This window comes from Leptonotus elevatus, chromosome 5 (genome assembly GCF_054856555.1).
Source record: "Leptonotus elevatus isolate MCC_2025b chromosome 5, RoL_Lele_1.0, whole genome shotgun sequence".
NCBI lineage: Eukaryota > Metazoa > Chordata > Actinopteri > Syngnathiformes > Syngnathidae > Leptonotus > Leptonotus elevatus.
Genome location: NC_141243.1, coordinates 25819648 through 25847166, shown reverse-complemented (window position 1 = coordinate 25847166; position 27519 = coordinate 25819648). Strand labels below are relative to the sequence as shown.

At 40.0% G+C, this 27519-nt stretch overlaps 1 protein-coding gene across 1 annotated transcript in view; it reads left to right on the top strand.

Moving 5' to 3' along the window:
* Window positions 1-870: 870 nt before the first annotated feature.
* npr3 (natriuretic peptide receptor 3) overlaps window positions 871-27519 on the top strand; it is a 44782-nt gene continuing 18133 nt past the window's right edge. Inside the window, exons 1-3 of the mRNA XM_086076047.1 lie at window positions 871-1822; window positions 21640-21762; window positions 21906-22075. Coding sequence (XP_085932173.1) covers window positions 1162-1822; window positions 21640-21762; window positions 21906-22075 — 954 coding nt within the window. The 5' untranslated portion in view covers window positions 871-1161. The remainder of the gene's footprint in view (window positions 1823-21639; window positions 21763-21905; window positions 22076-27519) is intronic.

The following is a 27519-nucleotide window of genomic DNA, read 5'->3' as shown; positions in this document are numbered from 1 at the left end:
CTTCTTTCCTGGCGTATAGCTAATGCAAGCGGCTCAATAAATATTGCAAATAATAAAGGGGACAGTGGGCATCCCTGTTTTGTGCCTCTTTGTAGAGTAAAACTCTGAGATATAATCCCATTAGTAGTAACTGTAGCTTTAGGAGAATCATATAATACTGACACCCAGTGAATACATGACTTCCCAAAGCCAAATGTATTTAAAACAGCAAAGAGGAAGGACCAGTTAACTTTGTCAAAGGCTTTTTTTGCATCCAACGATATAATAACTGCCTTTATATCATGCCGCTGTGACATGCTAATAAGGTTAAAGAGCCTCCTAATATTATTAGTAGAGTGCCGACCTTTAATAAAGCCTGTTTGGTCGCTATGAATGATTGTCGAGATTATTGTTTCTAGTCTAGATGCGAAAGCCTTAGCGATCATTTTAATATCAGTGTTAATTAGTGAAATCGGACAGTAACTTGATGGAAGGGTGGGGTCTTTTTCTGGCTTTAATAAAAGTTGAATTGCTGTTGTATTCATGTGTTTATTCATTTTTAATTTTGGCAGTTTTGATCTTCCAATGCGTGATAGACAAACTCCTTACAAATTAATTGTATTTCATAATTAACGTAGACCCATATGCCTACACGTAATTGCCGTTATGTAAAAAAATATAATACAATACAATACAATGAAATAAAGAGAAAAAAAGATTGTTTGCCTAGGACACAAATCTAGCCAGAACCGCCTCTGGCTGTACTTGTTCAGGTATTTTCGGTCGGGTTGTGCACTGCTGTCTTGTAGCTTTAAGAAGGAGGTGGGAAGCGTTCCAGTGACGCATGACGGAGCCCAAGAAGATGCTTCAAAACTCCAGGCCACAGTCAGCGTGTGTGTGTGTGCGCATGGTGACCAGTGGCTGAGACTAGTTGAGCAGCTGGCAGTTGAGAAGATATTTTTGAAACAAATTGAGGCGTCCTCGAAGGACATCTACTTTCAAAATAAAGCACGCACTTGTAAAGATTATTTTTCGTTAAGTAAATTATCATTGCACTACTTACTGTATTTGGTCACGGCGGACCTTTCAGTTTGCGACTACAAGTGCACTGCCAACTGGAGCCTCGGGAGGAAAGCGGTTGAGCCTCTCGCCCAACATTTTTTTGTCATACAGAGACGCATTATGTCACTTTTCACCACGCCTTGGGTGTACTTTTTTATCTTCTGTAACCAAGCTGTGAGATACACAATGACCGATGAAATAGATGTTGTGGTATTTTTGCCCCAAAATGACACTTATCTTTTTTCATACGGGAGGGTCGCCCCGGCGATACGCTACGCGCAGCAGAAGCTCAAGACTGCCGGAGCCCCCTACTCCGACTTCCACTTCAACATCCACTTTGAGAACTCCAATTGTGTCAATGATGCCCTCTTCCACTTGGTGGACAGGTCGTGCGTGAAGAAGCCTGATCTGATTTTGGGTCCCGTATGTGAGTACGAGGCGGCAGCGGTGGTGAGATTGGCGTCCCACTGGAATATTCCGGTGATCACAACAGGTGCCCTGGCCGCAGCTTTTAGCAACAAGAACACTGAATTCTCTCACCTCACGCGCATCGCACCATCCTATGGAAAGATGGCAGAGATCTTCAGCGCCATGTTCAAGCACTTCACGTGGAAGACCGCCGTCCTTATCTATGAAGACGACAAGGAGGAGCGGAACTGTTACTTCACTGTGGAAGGGATATATCATCTGATGACTGACCTAACCATTAAAACATATACTTTTTACCATGATGACCCGCTGGACACTGACGACATCATCCAAAGCATGTATGACACTGAAGGTAATGCAACAATTCGCTAACAATTCTTTCTTACTCTATCCTAGTTCAAGTAATTGGCAGAGCGAGATTTTTATAAATGGGAGGTGGAGTGAAATGCCAAATAATTAGTTTCATAAAAAAAAAATTCAGTCGTAGCCTCTAAATGTTGAAATACACTCACAGAAATATTTCAAGCCTAACTTAAGATTTATGTATTTTTTTTACATGACACATTCCCATTTACTTTATTTTTTTAAAGATAATTTTAACACAAACCTACCAAATAAAGCTTATATGATACACATTAATTAGTCTAATAAATACTATTTATTTGAAAAGCATAATCCTCAGTATTTATGTATTTAGTATTAATAAAGCATAATTACTAAACTAAATTAATAATAATGAGAGTTAAAATACATAAAGAAAATTGTTTGAATTGCATAATAATCAGGTTACCTATACACGATATATACTGCTCGGTGAAGAACACTTATGTCCATTTTTTGTGCATATATATATATATATATATATTTATAAATATTTTACATTTTTATGTTTTTGAGATAAAACTGAATGCAGACATCCCAAAAACGCCCCCCCCCACCAAAAAAAAGTAATTCTACTTTATTCATACTAAATACATAAACCTGTGGAATATACATTTCAGATAAATAGGCTTTGTTAGACTAATGAATATATATCATATAAGTTTAATTTGGTAGGTGTGTGTTGAAATTATCTAAACAAATAAAAAAGTAAATGGGAATTTGTCATGTAAAAAAAATACATAAATCTTAAGTTAGGCTTGAAATATTACTGTGAGTGTACATATTAAGCACACAGGATATTTTTGCACATAATGTGCTGTTTATTAACAATGTAAAGTCTAAGAACAAATAACTCATTCACTCCCAGCCATTTTCACTGAAGCAACCCCCTTCGCTCCTGGCAGTTTTACTGGATTTTGACTGATTTTGCCAGGCCCACAGAATATTGTGTTCTATTGCTAGAAATGCATGGAACCTACCAAAAGAAAGATTAGGGTCTCTTCTTTCATTGGAAAAAAGTATATTTCTATCTGCTTCCATTTTGCAGCAATTAGCATTAGAATATAGGTAAGTTTCATCATTATTCACAAATCTGTTTAAAACTGGGGGGGGGGGCTTCTTGCAACTTGGCCCTGGTTGATCTCGTATACCTTCTGTATGCTCTAGCATAAAAAAAAGGAGGCTGAAGGTGGGGTGGGCGCGGGTGCCCTCGCCGCTCCGCTGTCCGGCCCCTCTTCGGCACCGATGCCTGGGCACGGGGGGTCCCCGGGGTTTGGGGGGTCGTGGGGGGGGGAGCAAGGGTACGGGTGGCTAAGTGGGGGGGTGCTGGGGTGGGGGGTGTCTGGGGGTTTAGGGACCTGGGGGGGGCTGGGTTGTGGTGGGTGGCAGGGGTGGGTGATGGGCGTGGGGGGGCGTGGGGGGAGCGGGGGCTGTGGGCTGGTGGGGTACCTGGCGGGCCTGCTGTGCCCCATTGTGCTGCATTGGGCTTGGGGCACGGGCCGTGTTGGGGGCGCTCCTGGCTCATGGGTTTGCTCTCCGGCCGGTGGCCCCGGGCCCGGGGGTTGTGCCTTGGCGCTGCCATGGCCTGGGGGGCCCTGGGGGGTTGTGCTTGCTCTGTCCTGGCCGGGGTCAACGGCTGCCCTCTTTGGTGGAGGTTTTCATGCATGCCAGATCCACCACACCAGCATCTATCGAAATTCAAACACAATCTGCTTGGCTGATGTCTGTGGATCTCACTCTGCTTCATCTATCCTTCCTTCCTTTCATCAGTCTTTCCTTTGGTCTCTTGAGGTCTCCCTAATTTGTTGGAATTGAGATGTTTTTGGGGTTGGTGAAAGATTCTGGTTGGTAACCCGGTGGGTAGGAGGTGATGTCTGGTCGGTGCTGGATTTCACTTTCCTTTCTTTTCTTTGATCCTTCCTCGGGTCTCCTGACAACCTCACGACTCTAGCTGGATTCTGAAGTATTCAGTTTAGGTGAACGGTATGGGATTTTTAATAGGTTTTAGGTGAATTAATGAGTACACACTCATTTACACGCACGCACATACAAAAAAAAGAAAAAGAGAAAAAAAAAAGGAAAAAAAGAGAGCAAAATGATGACATGTTGAATCGGTAAGATTACCGAATTAACAATACTGAGCTTTCTCTAAAAGAAAGAGAGAGAAAACTTGAAAAAAACAAAACATAGAAATACGGCTTTGGGAGCATGGTAATATTTAATATAGAACAAGTAGAACATATTTAAAAGTTTTTGGGAGCAAATGAGTTAACACCAATGTTTAACATGAATGAAATTTGCACACTTGTTTAGTTTAATTCGTTTAAGGGGCAAGTCATATTGTATCCCCTTATTTCATTTTCCACACACCCTATGAAAAAAATGATACATTTGTTACTGCTACTACTACTTTATTTACAGCCACATTATATTAATGTTATTAAATCCCCCACTTCTTGACTAAAAATGTTAGGGCATATATACAAAGTGTTAAGTATTCTTCAAGCTGTTTTGTGTGTGATATCTGGTGGGCGTTTGGGGGTGGGAGGGGGGTGGAAGGGACGTGGAAACAGGATTAACTTTAAGGAATGCATGTAAACAAACACACGTGGTAAGAGGACAAGAGAAGCAAGTAACACTTAACAAAAGTTTATTCCAGCTGCGACTTTCATTCAGGGGCGATTCTCAGAGGTTTTGGGGTGTTGAGCTTCCAGCCAGGCAAGCTAAATTTAACTGTATTGCCAGTGTAGTAGTGGTCCCTGGTGTGGGTATAGGCAACTAAATTTTCACCAGTTTTTGTTTAGTTTTTTTTGTAGTCCAGAAAAACATCCTCTTTTAGAAACAGTGACATTTAAGAATTAAAAATCCGTAATTTGTACTTGCTCACAATAATAAAATTATCATGACTTGTTAAGAAAAGTTTTGGTAACACAAGCAGCCTGAAATAATGTAAAATGTATTTATCATGAGGCAATCATAAAGTATATGTTATAAAACAAATGATAATATTCAGTGAGCAATTAACAAAAATAGTGAAAAACAGTCTGTTTAGACTTCAATATTGTTTTGTGCTGAATCTTAAACTATTTGTCCCCTTTCTTGTGTTTTAATTTACCGGTAATTTTTACCAAGTTAACCAAATCGCAGACTTTGCCGGATTTCACAGCGCACAGCCTATGCCATTATGTAGCCAATGCCGTCTCTTCTCCTTACACCGGGGCTGATTCAAAAGCTTGTTGCTGGCTGAGTCTCTGGGACAAAGATGCTACGCTCTCACCTGGGGACAATATACCTCGTAATGCAAAGGCAAAACTTGTTTATCATGCTAACTGACTTATTTTTAAATAGTCCGTCCTATATTGAAACGCTGTGATGATATTATGTTACTATGTTTACTTGCATGGAACATCTATCGTAACGACTATCATAGTGGCAAGCTATGCGGTAATTTCATGAATATGACTCCGGCTCCAGAGTAAAAAAACTCCAAGCACAAAGACGAAATCCCCCATTATTAAACAGTCAAATGCATTTAATAGTTTTGAAGAAGGTGCATTTTAAAACTAAGCAGTGTGTTTGTGCAGTTGGTGTAACTATCTGGCTCGTTAATGTGATTTGAAACACGCAATTTGACACCTCTGTTACAATCTTTGTTAGAGTGTATGTTTACTAATAAAATGTATGAACATTTATCTACTAATTACAACATGTATCTACTAACCTCGCAAAAAATTAACTCTGCAAATCCGTGAATACTTTGTGGGCTGCCAGTCCTTTCTGTTGATTGCTGCTATCAATCGCTATATTTTGTCTTCATTAGCAGGTGTGCGATAAAAAGCAACATTTGGTTTACTCCTTTGTCTGTCTGTACAACCGACCGCACAGAAAGATATGACCATTTTATAAGATAATCGATTAGATAAAGGACTTCACTCTGTACGAGATTCAATGTTTACAATACAGGCAAGTGGCTCTTTTGCCGTCCAGCGTCCCCGTAGTGGCCGTTCCCATGAGGGCTGTGAAGTCACGTGCAAAAGGTCAATAGGTACTATAAACCGTAACAGGAGCAAGTAGTTGTGTGTAACTGGCAGCGTCCACCCCGGGAATCAAACCCACGTTGCGATCAAGTATCCCGTGTACGAGGGCAAATCAGTGAGGTAAATTTCTGGGTCACCATTGTGGCTCGAGGAGCATTTGAAGGATTATTTTCCTCAATGCCAAAAAGTAGCCAATCTAATCCATGTGAGGCAGGGGAACTAGCCAAGTAGAGGCAGAGGTGGGTAGACCATGGCTGAACGGTGTGCATCAGAGGCGATTTAGTAGTGTATACTCAACCCTGAAAAAGAAGTGGGTGTACTCCGTATACCTGCGTATACCTAAGACTACACCACTGCGTTTTGCACATTCTAGCACAATTTCATTCCCACATTTAAGAAAGCGACGCATAATACTTTTTGGTCCTATTAACGTAAAAATCATAAAATAGAAATTTTACTTTTCATCAAAGACTGTTCTAATAACTTTCTTTCAATAGTATACTTCTGTAAAATACAACTGCTAAACAATACGATCAAAATGGACTCAAGCTTTTTTCTCACAGAAACAATTCTATAAAACTAGCATTTTCGTCTTTAGTTTAGTCCACACACAAAAACGACTACAACATTTTTTTATTCGTCTCGTTTTAGTCAACAACAACTGTCAACGTTTTAGTCCAGTTTTAGTGGGAACAATAATTTGACCCTTGTATATTAAATATGTACTTCAAGGACCATGAGTCATAGTACAAATGTTATGGATACATGTATGTACCCTGTTTAATGGGAACAATTGGTGCACCCTTGAAGGTACAAATGTGGCACCTATATTTCTGACAATACATTGTGTAGGGGATGTGCAACATTATAAAAATACTTTCCCTAACACACCTGATCAGTGTTAAGTTGTAAGTACTTCATTCATATCAATTAGTAGCACTTGCACCTGTTCATCTCCATTTTGAAAAGAAAATTAAGCTCAAGACGTCCTGCCAACATACAGAAGGTAAAGGGTCTACCATGTATTTACCAAGATGTGCACAATCAATACACAAGTGTAGTTAGTACTAGATCATGAGCATTTCATTTTACTATATATAGTAAGATACTTATCCCTTTTATATAAGAGATTTTAACGTTTCGCTCACAAGACACAGTCACAGTTTTGTGTTAACAATATACAACTAAAATTTAACGCGACAGTAAATTAACTCAACAATCTTATGGGTAACATAAACACACTTAAACGATATCGATAAACGAAAAAGTGAATTCTGGAAACCAAAGAGTGGCCGAAAAGTACAAAAGACCTCAAACAACATTTTTTTTTCTTCACAAGAACCGTTGTCAGTTGTTTTAAAGTGCAGTAAATTTCCCATCTCTGGTCTAGATGACTCTTTCTGTTTATTTCTCTACATTGCATTTTACACAACAGTGGGCTATTTTGAAAGGCATTCACATAGGTCTACAACTTGTTTGCACAGAAATGGCCCCTTTGCCAGTTTGGACCATCTGTGTACCTTTTCTAATCATAAGCAGTACTTATTTGTACATAGGGATTCAATTATGAACCCTACAGGGTACACCACCTTGGAGAACAAAAATGGACCCCTACAGTCCCCTTTTTACTGAGTGTATTAAACAAAGCACAGTTAAGCTAGTGACATTTAAATAGCACTTCCATTACATGCTATTATTGTGAAACTTAATGGTGACGCTTCCAGTGCCTAACTTAGCAGCGTAACACCAACTTTACGATTGCATGCATCGAAGGAAGAATAGGAAACCTGACATGATTTACTCATTCACTTCCAACCATTTTCACTGAAGCAACCCCCTTCGCTGGATTTTGACTGATTTTACAAGACCCACAGAATATTGTGTTCTATTGCTCTAAAAACATGGAATTTACCAAAAGAAAGATTAGAGTCCCTTCTTTCATCAAGAATAAAAGTAAATTTGTATGTTTCCGTTTTGCAGCATTATAATATAGCAAAGTTTCATCATTATTCACAAACTTGTTGAAAACACTAGCAAAAAGAGCTTGTTGCAACATGACCTTGGTTGATCGCTTATACTCTATTGCCACCTGCTGGCCGTTTTTTGTAATAACTACCATTGCTTTAAGCGACCTCTTTAGGTCAGAAGCTGCATCAAAGTCTTCTGTATGCTCTAGCATAAAAACATTAAAAAACAAACAAACATATAAATATGTTTTTGGGAGTAAAGGACAAAGTATTAAAACATATTTATACGTTTTGGGGTTTGAATGAGTTAAAATTAGTGCTGTCAGGCAATTATAAAAACATAATCTAATTAATTACAGGATTTGTAATTAATTAATTAATCAAATTAATTGATTTTAATCTCATATCTGCTAAAGGTCCCCAAATAAATAATTCGAATTATAAGACATTACAAAATTGGTAGTGCATGAAAAATCTATTGAATACACCGAGAAGAGAAGATTTGAAATCCACATTTTTAATGTTGAAGTTCACTTCATAAATGAAATTCAAAAGAAAAAGTTTAAGCACATCAGCAAACTAATTAGGCCACACATTATTTTAAAAGATAATATAAACTTCCTGTTTCTGGTTTACAGGAAGTTTAAGATGATCTTTTTATAACAATATTTTTTAGAAAAATTAAAGGCGACATTTTGAAACTTGAAACTTCAGAACAATTTTTTAATATGTTTGGTGTCTATATAACATTGAAAAATTTATAGATTTTTGAACAAAATTGAAGGTCCAAGTAAGCTTGCCTCGCTCTCCTGTGTCGCACTTGCGTCCATGTCTGTTGTCACCCTGCTTTTGACTAGTGGTAGGAAGAGATGTGCCACTGCAGCCTATGGGTCACTCAATAGGCCAAATTTCAAATACTTGCACAATGACTGTAATTGTCATAGCGTGTTAATTTGCAGCAAAATTAAGGAATCTAATTAAAGCGTTAAAATGACAGCCCTGAATAACATATTTACTTCGCACTTACATTTAAACAATGTCCGCACGCACACACACACACACACACCCTAAACCCAACCATCACAAATGATTGCCTAACCACAACCCTTATCCTAACCCCAATCATAACCCAATTCAAACCTAAACTCTAAAACCAAGTCTTGACCCTCAAAAAAGGGTCTAAAGTTGTGGGGCCCTCTAAAATGGCTCCACCAGGACAAGTGGGCCCCACAAGTCTGTAATATCCCATGTAGCAAAAAACAAACAAAAAAAACTCACACAAATTGCTTTTTATTTTATTTTTTAAAATAAAGGCAGTGGTCCCAAAATGTTTTAGTGCCACACACCATTTTCATGTGAGGTTATATTTTCAAGGAGCAACAGAAACAAAACCAAATGATTATAAATATCACTTACGGTTAGCTATGCTTCAACAAGTCGCGGCTGTTAGGTGTATGGGGTAGATGCCACGGACTTCGGACTTCTGGGTCGGGGCCAACCCTGTGTCCCTCAACCGCGCGCTCCCTGTCATCGGCGGGAGGGCGTCTCAGCTATCTGAAATACTTCAGACACTGATACTACACACTCGCAGCCTCGCACCCGTCGACGGGAACGCGCAACCGAGGGGCACAAAGGCGGAAGCGAGAAGTACTGGGACGCGGCCCACATGTCGCAAACCTGAAACGGAAACAAAGTTGATGAGTGAAAACCTGGAAGTCGGAAGTCCCGCCTCCTCCGTGGCATATAGTCCATTCTGACAGGAATGACACAATGCCATAAAGTATCTTGCCGTTTGTTATTCTACGACGAATAAAGTTCTTGTTAGCACACACAATCATTTAATGTGCATCATTGGACATAATCTGCCGATAAAGCTTCACGTGTTGTCACTGCCCTTTGTTCCTCACCGCTGATATGAATCTATTCAGGCTAGCGGTGACCGGGGTTAACTTCAAGTCGTTAACTTTTGGCTAATGCCAGACTCATCTGCTAGCTTCCACTGTGCATGTGTCAACATAACTTAACTGGAGCGCGTAACCCTATTCCTAACGCCACATCTGCAATTGTGTTTGCTCATTTTCAACCTGTTTGAGCTATGTGACCCGTGATTATTTTTTAAATATCCAGAACTGTCAGGATTACGGGCATACCAATTTTGTGGTGAGTGATTTCCGCAACAAAATACAAGCAAGCCATAACAATTGGTGGTCTTGGTTCTCCGTTATTTAGTACGGAAAATAGATTTCCTCTGTGGTTCGCGCCCATGGTCATCTTGTGGCCACTGTCCTTTCATTGTGACGGCTCCTTTGAAACTCAGCGTCAGTGGAACAGTGGCCGGCCATGGTGTGCACTCTCTGGTGGCCACGGTCCACCCGGTATCCACCTGGCAGAACTATTTTTACTTTTTTTTTTAATACGTCTACCTCTATGGTGACGCCACATGACCTCGTGGCCACCCTCTGAGGAGGACTGACTAGCGCAAAGCCATGATCCCTGGCTGGTTCTCACTTGTACTCTCATGTTTTTTTAAAAATACATCTCCATGGTGACACCCGTGACCTTGTAGCCACTGAGAGAGCACACTAAGGCTGATTGACCAATATGTGTGGATTAAAAATCTTTATAAATTTTTGGCATGTGAAAGCTTACGTTGACAAAGCCATTCCTCAAGAAATGTGTCCAAATGGAGGACAATTCTGGTTCAGCAATGCTTCGAGTTCAAAGCTTTTTCTACAATAAATTTCAAAGCAGTTCATTTCTCAACTACGACGTATAAGGGCCACACACACACATACACACACACACACATATATATATATATATAGAGAGAGAGAGAGAGAGGTTTTTTTTCAGTGGGGGGATAATATAAACAAAAAATGCCACTTTATAAAGTGGCAAATTTGCGAGAAAAAAACTCAGAAACTTATGAAAAATACACGTAGCATAGCTATATAAATTAGCGAGAAAAAAACTCAGAAACTTACGAAAAATACACGTAGCATAGCTATAGCCTAATGAGAGGATTCCTTGGTGGTTAATGGAACACTGTTTATAAAATGAAAAGGCAGGATGGAGACGGATTCATTCTTAATTTAAACTTTACTCGTCAACCTCATACGTGGCAGCTAAAGCGACAACACTTCCTGATCCTCTATCAGCTGATTAACCAATCAGAAGCTAGCATACTATAGGTAAATGCAAGTGAATGACGGAAAGCAGCAGATTCGACACATCAACTTAGCTGCTTGTACAAAAAAATACCAAAATGTCTGAATGTGTAAATAATAATTCTGGAAACATAAATGTACAAGTAAAAATACATTTTAACAAATTAACTTAAATGCTTGATTCTCATACGCCTTCGTACTCAACTCCACTGAGGCTGGTAATGACGGAAAGTCTTTGCTTTATACAGAACGCAGGTGGGTTGTTGCCACTCAGCCATTTTTAGTAGTTGAGTGGGAGTGTTGCAAACACAAAGTGCACAGGATCTCGAAAAATGAGTGACAAAGTAACATTACAATGATGCCTAAATCAAATCTGCTAGTTTTGCAGGCCTTTGCTATTGCAACGACAAGCCACATAGATGACTTAAATAATCTCACAGACTCTGTTTTCTATAAAACAGTAGGAATCAATTTAATTATAATAGTATGGGTCTTGAAACGTTTCCACAAAATATGAAATGTAAATATGTTTTTAGGTATAAACCTTTTCTTTGGTGTCCCGGTTGATAAATAAATAAATAGACACAAGCGAGCCAAGCAATGTAAAACACTCACACCCCAAGCATTAATAAGGAAGATTCAGACTCTGGCTGGAACATTCCTCACAACTCTGTCACTTAAACACACCTCCTGAAATATGCTTTGAGTCAGTGAGACAAACTTCACCTCAGTCCTGCAAGCACTACAGCAACTTTAATTACACTAAGCTTTCCACACACTGCTTGCCCTGTGTATGCTCTGTAAGATATTCCACGTCCCAATGCTAGTAACTAGCAATAATTCAAAACTTTTGGATTTTTATTTTACTGTAGCACTAATACTAGTTAGAGGGCTGCACACTGATTGACTGTAAATGATAGATTGTTGGCTAAGAACTTGTAACACTAGAGTTTATTGATATAAAGGACTGTTGTACCGATTTGTAATATCGTTAGTCCTAAAACAAGGATGTACAGTGTTGCTGAATTCCTTATGAACAGGGTACAGAAAAGACATTTAAGCGGTGCAAACCTTTTAAATTATTCAGTCTCTGTTAGTGTTGACCAAATGACTGCTGGGTAAGTTGACTGATGCATTTCCTGTTTATCGTTACTGTATGTGCAGAATGATCTTACTGCTTCTAGGCAGTACCATGCAATGTTTGGGGTTTACCATAAAAATAAGTTACTGGTTCTACCTTTGCATGAGAACATGGTGTTCTTTTAAAATGACTAAGATTTCATACAGACTGTATATTGGAATGCATTTTTGACTTTTAACATGATAATTGAGTGGGACAATGTTTGTTTGCTCCATTATTTTACATTTAATACACTCTAAAAAGAGAATTGTTGAACCAATTTAAGATTCTGAATGTGATGCGCAAACATTTATTAAATACTTTACTTTAATGCACGTAGTTATGTTTATTTCTCAACTAACTTTGGATTAATTTAATTCAATTTAAGATTACAAATTGAATTGTTGACCAATTTAAAAAAAAATTGCTTCAATTGGTAACACACAATTAAGTTAATCCAAAGTGAATATATTAAGTTTAATGAACTAATAACAAATACTCTGAATGTCATATGCAAACATTATGTGCAAACATTCTGAATGTCATAGGCAAACATATATTAAATACTTTACTTCAATGCATGTACAGGTAGTGCTCTAGTTACGAACATCCGAGTTACGAACATTCTCGGATACAAACAAAGGCTAAAAGCTGTATTTTGTGTGCAAGTTAATCGCGCCACATAATACATTATGGTACAGTATTGTACTGTAGTGCACCTCTCTGCCACAACCCCGTCGCGCAGCACCGCACCATTTGTACATTTCAACTACCTCTATGTCCGGCGATGAACGGCACAGCCTGCCAGGAGCCGTGGCCACACGCACTCTTCATGCACTCAATATTGGCGCCACACTGTGATTACATTGTAGAGGCTCTCCTGGAGGATATTCATGAAAAGCAGCCCTCAGTCGTCTTCTTTATCAGCGTAGTAGCAAAACGTACAATATCTCTTCAGCTTCGAAATCAATTGAATCTGACTCGGCGGTCGCCATCTTGACTCGTCATACGCATCAATCACAATTCATGTGCACTTCAGGGACAGTTGGAAAACATAGTGAAACCGTTACACCCAATACGTAATGCATTCCACTTCATTCTCACATGAACTCAACTCAATAACTCCTCCACCATATGTACAGTTAAGCATATTTATGTTTGGTTTTATTGCATTGTACTATGTAAAAATTGTACTGTGAGGAAAAGTGGTTCAGATAATGGATGGATGATGTAATTTAATGTATGTTTTTTTATTAAATTTATGTACTGTAAAGAAAGTATGTATAAGGTATATAATTTAATTTGTTTATTTTATTTCTTTACATATTTTTATTATTTCATTAAAAAAATTTTTGATAAAACTTTTATTTCGAAACTAAATTTTATGTGATTCACTTAACAAACAACCTCTCAGAACCAATTGTGTTTGTAAGTTATGTTTATTTCTCAAACACAACCTGTGTAGGGCCGCCTTTACCTACTCTTAGGCCCTGGGGTTCACCATCAAATTAATGTTTTTCTATGTGGCATTAAAAAAAAAGGTAAAATTGGCTTAACAGTTTCCTACATCCCAAATAGTTATCATTGTGGACAGGGTGGGCTCCAAATTTAGCCCGAGAATGTAAGTTGAAGAGGCCAACGTTTCAAATACAAAACAATAAGCAGTGACAGTGAATTTTAGGCTCATCATTTTTGTGGTACAAAATGAAGATATTCGGATATATTTATTCAATTTCTGGGCCCCCCTATATCTTATTGAAAACTGACAGAGACCCGTACGGCACAATGGAAGATGTAATTGATTTGCACATGTTGTATTGAGATTATGAATGTGTTTATTAAACTGAAAAAAATCTCTAAAAAAGAAAGGTATCTGTGTAGACTGAACCAGGATTGTGTAGATAAGAGTGCAGAGTCTATATTCATTTATGTTAAAAAATTATTAAGAAATTTAACTATTTAAAGAGAGGTGTGGAATGAGCTACATAATTACTATAAGTAGCGATCCTGCAGAATCTCTTATGCAGGTAAAACATTTTTGTGTATTTTACATTGGGCACATTGTTAGACTACTAAGCGGTCCTTGCGTGCGTTGTTTAACGTCAGGCACGTTGATGAACAGTTCAGGGGGGTCCTCGTGCCAGTATTTACAGAAGTAGTCATGGTAGTTACAACGGCGCGATAATCTCCTTCCTAATTCCACTGTGGTTTGTAGCACTGTATATTTTTCTTTGCTGCCACTGGCATTGTTGTCTTTCTTTCGGCTCATTGCGAAGAAATTTGTCGTAGAAAAATCAAAATGCACTCGCAAGTATGGCGCACCTTCCGGAAGTATTCACAATCTAACTGGAAATGAGCAGTGCATCGTCTCAACTACCGCAACATGAGCATTCAGCATTGCTCGGCTTCGCTCGGCTACCCGTTTTCAAGGTACGTTCGGCTTAGCTTGCGTTCGTTGGGAGTTGGAACTCCGAAAATGAGTTCAAACTCTGAGGCATTTTTTACTCCGATTTTTGGGTTGAAGCCCGATTTGTATGAGTTTCGAGACGTTCAAACTCCGAGGTTCCACTGTATAATGATATATTATACTACAATAGAGAATTTTAAGACAATGCTGATTAATTAAACTTAGCAATTTACGAATAACACAAATAGACTTGGATATTTTATTACTAATTATGTGAATATGGCTTTTCAACTTAAACACTCATGACGCCAAGAAAGTTTGTTGAAGAGACTTGCGGAATTGGGTTATTTCTTAACTCTTTGACTGCCATAAACGTTATAAAACGTTTAGCATAAACCTAGGGAAGGGCGCCGAGGACGTTAAAAGACGTCCCCTATGTTTTTTTTTTTTTTTTTTGAAAACGGGTGCAGGAAAGCCTTGGGCAGCTGTGCTGAAAGTATCAGGCAGATCTGATTAGTAAAAGACTCGTTTTGGCCCCTAGAGGGCAGCGATGACTCTCTTTGCACAAGGTTGGATGGGCCGCCCACCGTGGGCGTCAGTAGAAGACGTGAGGCGGAGCTAGAGTGTTGAGGAGACAATGGCTCATGAAGCCCACAATGGCTGACCAAGCAACCGGTTGCCAGCAGCTCACGCTTGAGCATTTTTTTCAAAGACGGAAAGCATCAATCAATACTAAAAAGCGCATTGATGTCGACGATGATGATGACTCCGAGCTTGACGCCAAAGTTGGAAGCCTTGACGCGACTGTTATGAACACGTAGTAAGCCTCACCGGCTAAGCGCGGCTAGCGAGGCTAGCGCTGCTAAGGCCGCAAAACGCGCACAATAGCCGACCGGGTACTTCTACACAATCGGACATTCGATCGGGCGATGGAGAGTTGGCATCGACCAATGCAGATTGATGATGATGATGATGATGACTCCGAGCTTGACGCCAAAGTTGGAAGCCTTGACGCGACTGTTATGAACACGTAGTAAGCCTCACCGGCTAAGCGCGGCTAGCGCTGCTAACGCCGGAGCTGCACAAGCGGACATTCGATCGGACAATGAAGAGTACCCCGAGTCCAATGCATATTCATCGGAGGAGCGGGTACAGTCTGATCACGGAGAAGACACTGTTTCTGGACTACGATGCCACCATGAATGGAGTGGATAAGATGGATCAGAACATCTCTTACCACCCGGTATAGCAACTGAAGGACACGAGGAAGCGAGACGTAACGAAACCGTAGCATGATCCTGATATTAGACTTGATGGCAACACACACTGCAGTATATACTTGCTATTCCCCGGAAAAAAACGGCCGGCAAGAAAGTGGAGCACGCGAAGAGTCAATCTGTTGTGCAAATGCGGTTGCGTCTCCTTGCACGCAGGAGAGTGTTACACAAAGAAAAACTGTCGTTGAAACATCCACATATTTGTAAATAGCACCACAGTTGCACACATTTGTAAATAGTTTGCCAAATTGTTGTCAAATTGTTACACTGTTGAATGTAAATAAACGTATTTTGCTATCAAAAAACACTTTTTCATTCTTGGTGGTAGTGTTTTATAGAAGTAAAGCACTATTTAGGTGTTTGTGGCATCATTCATGGACAAAAAGAAGTGTCAAATTCACTAGAATGCATGAAATAATATCGTTTCACTAAAAGCTTGATTTCTCCGTATTTTGGTCCAAAACAGGCGAAATTGGGTCAAACTAACCATTTTCTATTGTTGATTACTAAAGAACGGAATAAGGTAGAAACAAACTTTTTTTTCTGATGAAAGATGAAAGTCCAATCTTTCATTTGGTAGTACGTGTGTTTCCATAGTCCAAACAGAACATTTTCTGTGGACCTTGAAAGATCAGTCAAAATGCTTAAATCGGCTGGCACTGACGGCATCCCTTTTCTGAAAACGTCTGGCAGTCAAAGAGTTAAAGAGAGACCGAAGTTAAGTTTTGGGTATTTTTATTTTTTTTAATTTAAATATAATAAAATTAAGGACTTCCGGAGGACATGGACCATGTGAGACGTGTGTTGCTCTGGGGGATGTGATACTTTTCAAAACGTTATTTGAAGTTATAACCCTCCCCACTACGTTTTATTATGCGCTGTAAGGAGCTGCTTTTTTTGGGGCGTTAAGTGGTGAAATGGCGATCCTACGGCAGAGGAATGATCAATCTAAAAGCGTCTGCGGAAAGCTTCAGCTATCCTCGGGGCCTAATTATCCACCTAAGCTGGATGCTAACGAGGGGATGCTACGCTCAATTAAGGACATGATGAACTAAGCTTCGGACTGAAATCGTCACCAAGTTCGAGTCAATAATTGCAGAATCTGTCAAGACTGAAGTTTTGCGGGCCCTGAAACCGTTGGAAACGAGAGTGGACGCACAAAAAGAGACTATTCTGGATATGGAGCACTCGGCCAACGACCATTGTTCAGGGGGCCGGGGCAAATGTGAAGGCGGGCCTTTTTAGATAAATCCAAAGAAATTCCCAAAGCAAATTCATTTTTGTCAAATGCAGTATGAATTCTGTCAGCCAAATGAAGTAAAGCCATTTCTTCCTAAACCCATACTGATGTTCATAAAAAAAATTAAATTTTTGCAAGTGCACCATCATTCTAATATAAACCAGTCTCTCCAGGATCTTTGAGAAACATGGTAGCACAGAAATGGGGCGGTAATTATTAAATAAACTATGACCACCAGATTTATAAATTGGTACTACTTTTGCAATTTTTAGTTCTCTTGGCATTATACGAGTCTCAAGTGATTTAGTAAAAATATAAATTAAGGGCTTAATATTAGAAGAACTAAACTTAACAATTAAACTAGACTTAACTTCATTATGACTAGTGGCAGAATCTTTCAAACTTTTAATTATGTCCATAATTTCTTTCTCAGTAGGAGAGTTAAAGCTCTGTATTGATGGGTAACTTCCTGTCAAAAACTCAGATGGTGACCCAATAATAGGTTGTATTGCTTAAAAAAAGACAGTTCCAATATTAACAAAATAGTTGTTATAACCACATGCGATTTCAAAGGGATCACGGTAAACTTTGTTTTCGTCATGAAACTGTACAGGATAAGTGGTGGAAGCCTTTTTCTTATTTAGAAGCTGATTGATGACTCCCCATGTGACTCATTTCAGCGCTCCCAGCCAAAACTGAACACTAAGGGAAGTTTTGTTGCGATAACCAGTATCACTGTCGTAGGCCTTTCAAATACGTTTTCTGGGGTCTTGCTTGCATGATATTTCTATTAGACAGATGCTCTTTAAATGTTCTGATATTATATGGAATGCTTCCAGTGCTTATGTTTGCTTGACTTTTTTAAATACATTTCATTGTGATAATACTAACAATTTATTTAGTTGGTTCACTATATAGTAATGGGGATGTGACATGCCCCTCCTACTGTTTGCTTATCTTCCTAACTCCAAGAGACCAAAAACTATGACACGAGCGATATACTAACACACAATGGGAGCTGCGTGGCTGGGAGTAGATCGGTTGTCTCCCAAACTGAAGATGGTGAGTTTGTTCCTCAACCCTTGAGTGACTTTTACTCCCCCCCCCCCCCCAATTCTTTATTTTACTCTCTTCCAAGTGTAAATATGACTAAAAACCTAAAAAGTCTAAATGTAGGAGGTGCACGGCCCCAGGGACGCTTTATTAGAGTTGGCCAATCGATAACGAACCCGGAGCCACTTTACCTGCATGGATCGATTGCACTGGCTGAGAGATTTCCAACGGTGTATGTCCCATCACTCTACGACTTTCTGCTCCGGAGATAGAGGGCCAGCAAATGCCAGATTTTTACCCACGATAGGAAACATCAGTCCCAGGTAAAATTTTGGAAATCCCCGGTCTCATGGAGGCTTCTGAACGGCTGTATCTCCAGAATTATTAGTCCTTCCAGGGACTATCGAGCCGTCCTTGTCCCCGGCCCCGGGGAAGCTGTTAAAGAGTTGGCCAATCGATAGCCCCGGAGCCACTCAACACCTACATAGCCCGAATGCCCTGACCAAGAGCTTTCCAATGGTGTATGTCCCGTCGCTCTATGACTTTCCGTCCCAGAGATAGAGGGGGGAACAAATGTCAGATTTTTACCCGCGATAGGAACCATCGATCCCGGGTAAAATTTACGCCCTTCTGGGGACATAATCACCATTCATTTTCAATGGGAGTTTAAAAGAGAACCTCGTTTTGTACAACTCTGCCAATTCCACAGGTGGGGCAGCCTGCGGTGTCTTTCAAATGCACAGATCAAGTTGAAGTGTGAAAGAAATCAGACGTCATTACTCAACTTCACATCCTGAGGAGTATACAAAGTACCAGGGAGATTATGTTTTGATACATGCAAAGCCATGTTTGTTCTGTAGATTGCAATAAAGTTAGCGTTAACTCCCTGTGGCTGCGCTACAGCGCCACTCCAGACTTGGCAAATACGTTACAGCCGTTAAATGTCCTCAGTGTCTTCTTATAGACACACGCAAGTCTTGAAATGCTACTGTGTGTACGAGATTTGTTTGAGGAACAAAGCCGGCTTTGCTTCCGTCTGGACGGGGCCTTAGACCCTTGCAAGTATGAACAGTTGATCCCAACTTCCACAAATCCTTCACGCTCTCCACTTCTTCTTATAGCCTCACCATTCTTCTGGCCTCCCTTCCATTCACACAATTATGTCTGCTGTGACTACCCTCACTGCATATCACAATGTCATTTGCAAACATCATAGTCTATATAAACATCTGCCTGACCTCATCTGTCTATCACCATAGCAAACAAGAGGGGACTCAGAGCTAATCCTGCAGCACACCTCACCACTGTCCCGCAGCTCTTATACATGCCCTGTAATATTGTCGCATACGTCTATGCCACTTCACACTTCCTCATGCAATACCACAGTTGCTCTCTTGGTACCCTGTCAGAGGATTTCTCTCGATCTACAAAGACACAATGCAGGTCTTACATGCATCTACCTGCTCTTCAAGCCAACCCAAAAGCTTTTCTCAACTCCTTCTTAAAGTCCTCCCAACATTTCTTGCTTCTTACGTTCTTTTCTGCTACCACCTTTCAGTCTGCAATCTCCCTCATGTTAGTTTCTACAAAAAATCTCATCCACGTGTGCAACTGCATCCGATCTTGTGTTTCCCTGTTCCTCTTGTGCTCACTAGCTATTAATTTCTCCTAGCAAAATCCACCACCATCTGCACTTCCAAATTCATTTTCTCAAGCCCAAAACCTACCCACCACTGTCTCCTCATAACCTCTGTACCCTTCATCAATCATCTCAATGAGGTCTCCTCCAATCACCACCTCTCCTTGAGGAATACTCTCTATCTCTTGATTCAAATCGCTCCAGAACTTTTCCTTCTTTTCCCAACTGTTGAGCATAACCACTGACAACATTCATGATCACTCGTACAATTTCTAGCTTCACAACCTTCAACCTGTTTGACTCTCATTTCACCTCAATACATTTTTTTGCATACTCTTCCATCAGAACCACCCCTATTCCATTCCTTTTCCTATCCAGTGGGTGATAAAACAGTTTGAACCCTATAACCCAGGCACACGCTTTCTATCCTTTACTTTTACATCACATTGGACAGCTCTCTACTTTAATGTTCCGACTCCCAATCCAGCACGCTTGCCTTCCTTTATGGAAATAGATTTGTCCCAAAAAATATTCACACAAATAAATTTGTGATTTTCACGTGTTTTTTCAGATCCATAAACATTTTCGCGATTTTCATGTGTTTTTCAGATCCCAAAACATATTCGTAATTTTCACGTGTTTTTCAGATCCACAAATATATTCACGATTTTCATGTATTTAATTTTGTGTGTGCATTTTCCATGACTTATGCTTGCGAGTTGTCGAAAATGCATGTGTGGATCGTCGTGCATGCGCATGCGTATTTATTTTTGAGACAAACATCACACTGTTTCAAGATATTCACACACACCTCACAAGTCCTCAGATATTCAGGTCTCAGGCCCGTTCCTCCTCCGTGCACAGGGAGGCAGTGCTGCTGTCTCCATTGAACGAGCCATTTCTCGTTTAAAATTGGAAATTGAAAAACAGAAATCGAGTCTTTATCTTACCTTCCATTATTTGTTTATTTTACACAAGCCGGGAAATAAAATGCGACCTTAGTTTGTTTGTTTGAGCTTGTTTTGCCTTCACTCGAAAGACACTCTTCTTCTACTATTAAATGTTCTTCTTCTACGCCCTAAAGCAGCAGCGGCCCACTGATCTGTATATATTACTGGATAGCTGATGTCTAAAAAATAAATGCGTGTGCGCGACGATCCACAAACGCACTTTCGACAACTCGCAACCATAAGTCATGGAAAATGCACGCACAAAATGTAAAAAGACGTGAAAATCGCGGCTATATTTGTAGATATAACAAAAAAAAATTGTGGATCTGAAAAACGTGAAAATCGAGAAAATGTTTGTTGTTACATTGCTTTACAGTTTGGTTTGGTGTACTATTGTAATTATAATTTTCAGTCTCCTTTTCAGCAGGGAAAATACTTGCTCTGTTGTGAGAAGTAAGCGATTAGGAAAATGGATGGATGGATGTAGTGTACAGCATAGCAACGCCTTCTTAAATAATCACCCAAGTCATATTTTCAGATTTTTCAAGAAACACACAAAAATGTAACCATTTGCATCATGAAGAGATGATTTAGGCAAAAATAATATTTGTTAAAAAAAAATGACTTAGGCAATTATTTTAGTAATAAGAGGGTGACAATGTGAGGTATAGGTTGCACAATAACAAAAGGTAATGAGATACATATACTGTGTATATATGTGTATGTATATAATAGTACTTTACATCTGCATTGTTAAGTGACTGACACCTACAGCTCAAAGCCAGGTTTACACACTGCAGTGGTTGGACGATGTTTTAAGCAACACGAGATAGACAAGTGTTTTTATAACCCCACCCCTCTTCCAATATAAAATGGAATAGACTCACCACACAATGTTGCTGAATGTCTCAGACTTTGTCTTTTCTTGCAGTGGTGATCTTGTGTATGGAAGCCAGAAAAATTCGAGAAATTATGCTTGCTGCACACAGGCGTCGACTGACCAATGGAACGCACATGTTCTTCAATATTGAACTCTTTAATGCATCCTCTTATGGTAAAGCCATTATGACAGCAAAAACATTGTGTTTAACTGATGTACACATTTCATTTTTGAAACCATGTTTTGTGATGAATTTTTATTTCCAAAATATGTTTAACATTTATTAAAATGTTGCATGTCTTTAAAATGCATTTTAGGCAATGGCTCATGGAGGAGAGGCGACAAATTTGACAATGAAGCAAGGCAAGCCTATGCATATTTGAACACCGTGACATTGCTTCGTACAGTCAAACCGGAGTTTGAAAACTTCTCACTGGAAATTAAAACGGCCAGTGAAAGCATGGGACTGAACAACTGTAACGACTGTGTAAGTATATCTCTAAGGTTACATTCATACTGCAGTTCAATACAGATTTTTTTCTTAAATCCGATCTTTTTATGTACTCGTTCACATTACAAAAACGAATGTGACTTCTAATGTGAACGCAACATGCCCGTTATGTGACACGTATGCACAAATAGCACACGTAGAGTGACGTGCACACAAAAAACGACGTCACGTATCAGTGCCACATGCAAATTTAGCTGTGTGAACGCGCGCTGCTGATTGGTAGACTGCTTTCACGCTCATTCCTGGTTGGCTGCTGTCCTCGGCTTCCTCGAGCGTCAGTTTTGAATGTTGTGTTTACAAACAACAGAAATCCATCTGACTCATCTTTTCATCTCTGTGGCCCTAATTTACCAATACAAGGCATACATACTGCACCAGATGAAGCAATCTACAAAAAGTAAAGTACTAAATGCATGGTCGAATGAGAGCAGTCAGAGTAGCAGCACATCCTAATGGTGACAGCGGAACAGACAGAATAAGCCTGTCCTCTAACTCCTATAACAGGGCTGGCCAAGTTCTTGAGGGCCACTATCCAGCCTGTTTTCCATGTTTCTCTCCACTAACACACCTGATTCATGATCAGGATCGTTATCAGGCTTCTGCAAAGCTTGCTGATGAGCTGTTCATTAGATTCAGCTGCGCTGAAGGAGGGAGACATGGAAAACAGGTTGGATAGTGGCTCTCGAGGACCGAACTTGGCCACTCCTGTCTTATAACAAGGGGCATCCACTGGCACAAAATCAGGTGAAAGTGAAGGAAGCCCACAAGGTTTTCACATTAATTAATATAAATAAAGTTAAAATACTTTTTAGTAAAAATAAATTACTGGAAAAGGAGGCTCAACAGTCACCATAACCCACCTGTTGAAACCAGTGGCATAGACCTTTTTTGTCCAAATTCTGTAACTCATGTCTACAAAAAAGAAACAAATTTTAACATAAAAAAGTCTACCTTTCTCCATAAGGGTCTTAGTCACACTTGCTGAAATAAGATAGTAGATTTAACTTACCTCGATTATTTGAGGTTACCAACTTTATACACTGGTGATCACATGTGTGAATAGTAATCACCATTGATGTCACACCTGTTTTGAAGAGGGCGGAGCATGTAATCTATAGCAAAACCGGCATTCAACTCCCACAGGGCAGCCAACATAGCAGCCAACTCCCAGGTACCACATGTTAAAATCGAGCTTTTCTCCTGGGTAATTGGCGTTCGATTCCCAACTGTAACGCCCCTCCATGTTGTACCCTTCATGCAGTAATAATAATAATAATAATAATACATTATATTTATACAGCGCTTTTCTGGACATTCAAAGACTCTTCACAATGGATACATTATTCATGCACTCACACATTCACACTTTGGTGGCGGTAAACTACACATGGAGCCACAGCTGCCCCCGGGGCAGACTGACAGAAGCCTGGCTGCCACTGTACGTCTACGGTCCGACCACTACAAAACATTAGCACTATCCGTACACCAGTGTGAGTGGCACTGAAGGCAATGCGTGTAAAATGTCTCGCCCAAGGACTCAACCACATGACTTGGATAGAGTGGGAATTGAATAGCAGACCTTCTTGCTACTGGACAGCCAGCTTTACCTCCTGAGCCACAGCTGCCATTCACAGCCAAGGAGAAATAGATAAATTACTCAGTTTCCAAAAGTGAGTACATTTAGCTGTGTTTTTTGGGAGTGGCTCATGAGGTCCCCCTTCCTGAGTAGGTTACAGGAACATAATTTATATGTGATGCATTTTCACCAAATCAGGCTTATGTCTGCAAAAATGAAAATTGAGATATTCATATATTCTAATTCTACACTTAAATCCCTTTCAAATTATGTATAATTGTGGTGGCACCTCAAAAATTGATGAAGTTAGAGCAATTTTAATGTTAGTAGGTTTCAATCCCTCCCTCCCTTCATAATGGCTTCTCTTCAGAGTCTGCTGTTCTTTTCCATCACTGTTAATAGATTTTTTAAATAATACAAAAATATATATAAAAATTATTTGAATGTTTCTGTGTCAACAATAATGATTAACACAATAAACAATAATTTTGATCCGTAGAATATTGATAGCACTAAAAGCAGATTTCAACTCCTTTGAAATGGTGTCACACAAGCAGCGGTCCTGGCCCCCCTTTTGTTTAATATCTATATTCACGACCTGCCAGCAATGACTGTGAATAATTTTGCATTCTGCGGGGAACTGGCAGGCATTGGAGGGGGCACGCACACAGGGCATGGCAATCCTATCAACCTATCTCTAGAAATGGAAGTGGAAGTTCATTGCAACCAAAACAGTGACAGTGACCTTCCACCACTCACATACCGCCAACACTTGAAGTCACTGTGCAAAAAGCTTACATCATGCTTTGGGATTCTGAGACGATTGGTTCAAGCTGGGGCGCTGACGGTAAGACACTTCGCACAGCCACCAGAGCTCTGGTCCACTCCGAGTACTGCACACCAGTTTGGTGTTGTATTGCCCACACTCATCTCATAGACAAGCCAATTAACGATGTTCTGCGCTTATTGACCAGATGCCTTCGTCCCACACCAACAGACGACCTGTACATACTCGCCGGCATCCAACCATCTGAGCTTCGCCACAAGACAGCCACATTGTCTCTGGCTTGCCAGGCGCTGGAGCCTGGTCATCTTTTGCATGACCGCCTCCTTTCTCCACCACTTAGAGGACACTGGCAGCTTACGTTGAGACACCCATTTGTCCCTGCTGCACTGGAACTTCTGTATGATGTTAATCTGTCAGGTACCACTGCAGAAACTTGGGTGGACAGCAAATGGAACATGAAATACAGAGAGAGCTCCTCCGGACTCAGTAGATTCATTGCAAAGGCCAGCACATTACACCGGGAATATGCTTCCCTAGACCCGCTTGGGTCAGGCGTACCCGCCTTCAAACTGGTGTTGGCCTCTTCCAGGGTTGGGGAATCCAGGTCCAGAGAGAACAAACCCTGAAACAGTTTGACTTTAGCCACAGGTGCTTCTACTCAACAGGTGCTTCTATGAGCTTGTTTACCTGCCAGTTAAGTAAAAGCACCTGTGGCTAAAGCCAATGTGTGGCAGGGTTTACTTTCTGGACCTGGATTCCTCAACCCTGCCTGCGACATGGGGAATGACATCCAGTGCGGCTTGTGAGTGTGGCGCTAAGGAGCAGACAGCAGACCACGTGGTTACATCTTGCCCCATAGATTACCATCTTAATGGGGTTTAGGATCTGACTCTTGCAGATGAGACCTGAGTCAGTTGGCTGACTAACATCTGCCTAGAGATTTAAAGATAAAATTTAGGATCGACCTCCAAACGAAAAGGTTCTGTAGACTACAGTGTGGTTTTTCATATAGGCCATCCATTAGAAGATGAAGGTTATTGTTAAAAAAACATTTATTTAAAAAACTCCCTGTGCAGGTTCTAGATAAAACCCTTGAAATATAAAAGGGTTCTCAGTATAACTTACTATGTTAGTTCTAGATGAAACCCTTGCAATAAAAAAGTGTTCTCTGTGGAACTTGCTGTGAAGGTTCTAGATGAAACCCTAGAAATATAAAAGGGTTCTTAGTGGAACTTCCTAGCCTGGCAAGCCACACTGGACAGGCGTCCATAAACAGTGATTCGGCACCGGTCGAAAACAGGCCGGCCAATCAAATTTGTATATTTGTGTGACGTCTTCGCTAATGCTATTCGAATATCAAAATAGAGTGATTCATGACACCATGAAAGTTTTTCCCACAACAACGACATAAGTCATTCACTACTGTCTCTCTTCGGCTAGTAGCCATGTTGGATTTTTACTACGTCACCGCAAAAAAAAGAAGAAAATACTTCAACAAGTCGCTTTTCTAGTCACGTCCGCTCTTCACTCATTGGTTCATTCCAATGTTTGTTAGCTCAGGTTTGCCCCGCCTCAGAATTGCGACTGATAGGGCGGTTGACCAGACTCTGTGTGTCTGGATTTCTAGGCTAGGAACTTCCTGTGTTTATTCCAGATGAAACCCTTGAAATATAAAAGGGTTCTCAGTGGAACTCCCTGTGTGAGATCTAGATCATAGGTGTCAAACTTCGGTCCTCAAGGGCCCTTGTCCTGCAGGTTTTGGATGTTTCCCTTCTCCAACACAGCTGATATATAATCAGCTCATCAGCAAGCTCTGCATAAGCCTGATAATGATACTGTTGATTGTAATCAGCTGCATTGGAGCAGGGAAACATCCAAAACCTGCAGGACACCGGCCCTCGTGGACCGAGTTTTCCCACCACTCTTCTAGATGAAACCTTAGAAATATAAAAGGGTTCTCAATGGAACTATTTTTGGGAGATCTAGATGAAACCCCTTAAAGGGTTGTTTGTTGGTGGTTCTGGTTCTGGGTATAACCTGTTATGTTCTCGGTAGAACCCTCTGGAAGGGTCCCAGGTGGAACCTTCATAAACAGTTCTAACAGGAAGCCGGGGAACCTAAAATGGTTCTAACAAACACTTTTACTTCTAAGAGTGTATGCCTGGGTAAGATGTGACCAAAATTATTATTTAGATAATTTTATTTTGTTTTGACTGTATTTTTATTTAAGTCAAAAAACACCTAGAGTTCTGGTCAATAACAGCTTTGTTAATGTGTTTTTATGCAGTTTTTTATATGCCTTTGCCTTGTTTCCACATTTAAAAGGGAGAAGAATAAAAAGTTAATATTTTTCATCTGTGTTGGTTTGAAGTGGATTATCAGCTGTTTAATGGGCACATAATGTGTCTACATTTCTTGATTTGAAAATTTGGCCCAACTGAATTAGTAATTGAATAGCCCTGGTTTAAACTGTTGGGAATGTCATAATTTGTTTTTATTTTTAACCAGTACGTGCCCAATGAATCACTGGCTACCACTTCAGGGTGCAGAGTCATGTTGAATAGGCTCCAGCACACCTCTGACGCCAAAAAGAAAAATGGCAGAAAATCAATTAATAATAATAATGATAACGTGGCTAGTAATGTTTTTAATTTTGACTTCGCAGAGAGAAGATAGTCCTAGGCCCTGAGCTGGGTAGAGTAGCCAAAAATTGTACTCAAGTAAGAGTAGCGTTACTTCAAAACAGTTTTACTCAAGTAAAAGTAAAAAGTAGTCATTAAAAACAATCACTCAAGTACAGGTAAAAAAGTATTCTCTGAAATTAATAATCAAGTACTGAGTAACTGCTTGAACATGAAGTCAGATTTATTTTTAAAAACAATGTCATCAGACAGACAAAATCATAAAATTGTGTGGAAATGCTGGCATCTTCAAATCATAAAATAAAAACACTTTTTCAGCTCGAACAACGTTAACCCAAGTGTTCGGATATTTTTATTTTAGCCCTCCAAAAAAGTTCAGCAGGACACACACATTGTTATGGCTCGTGGAACAAAA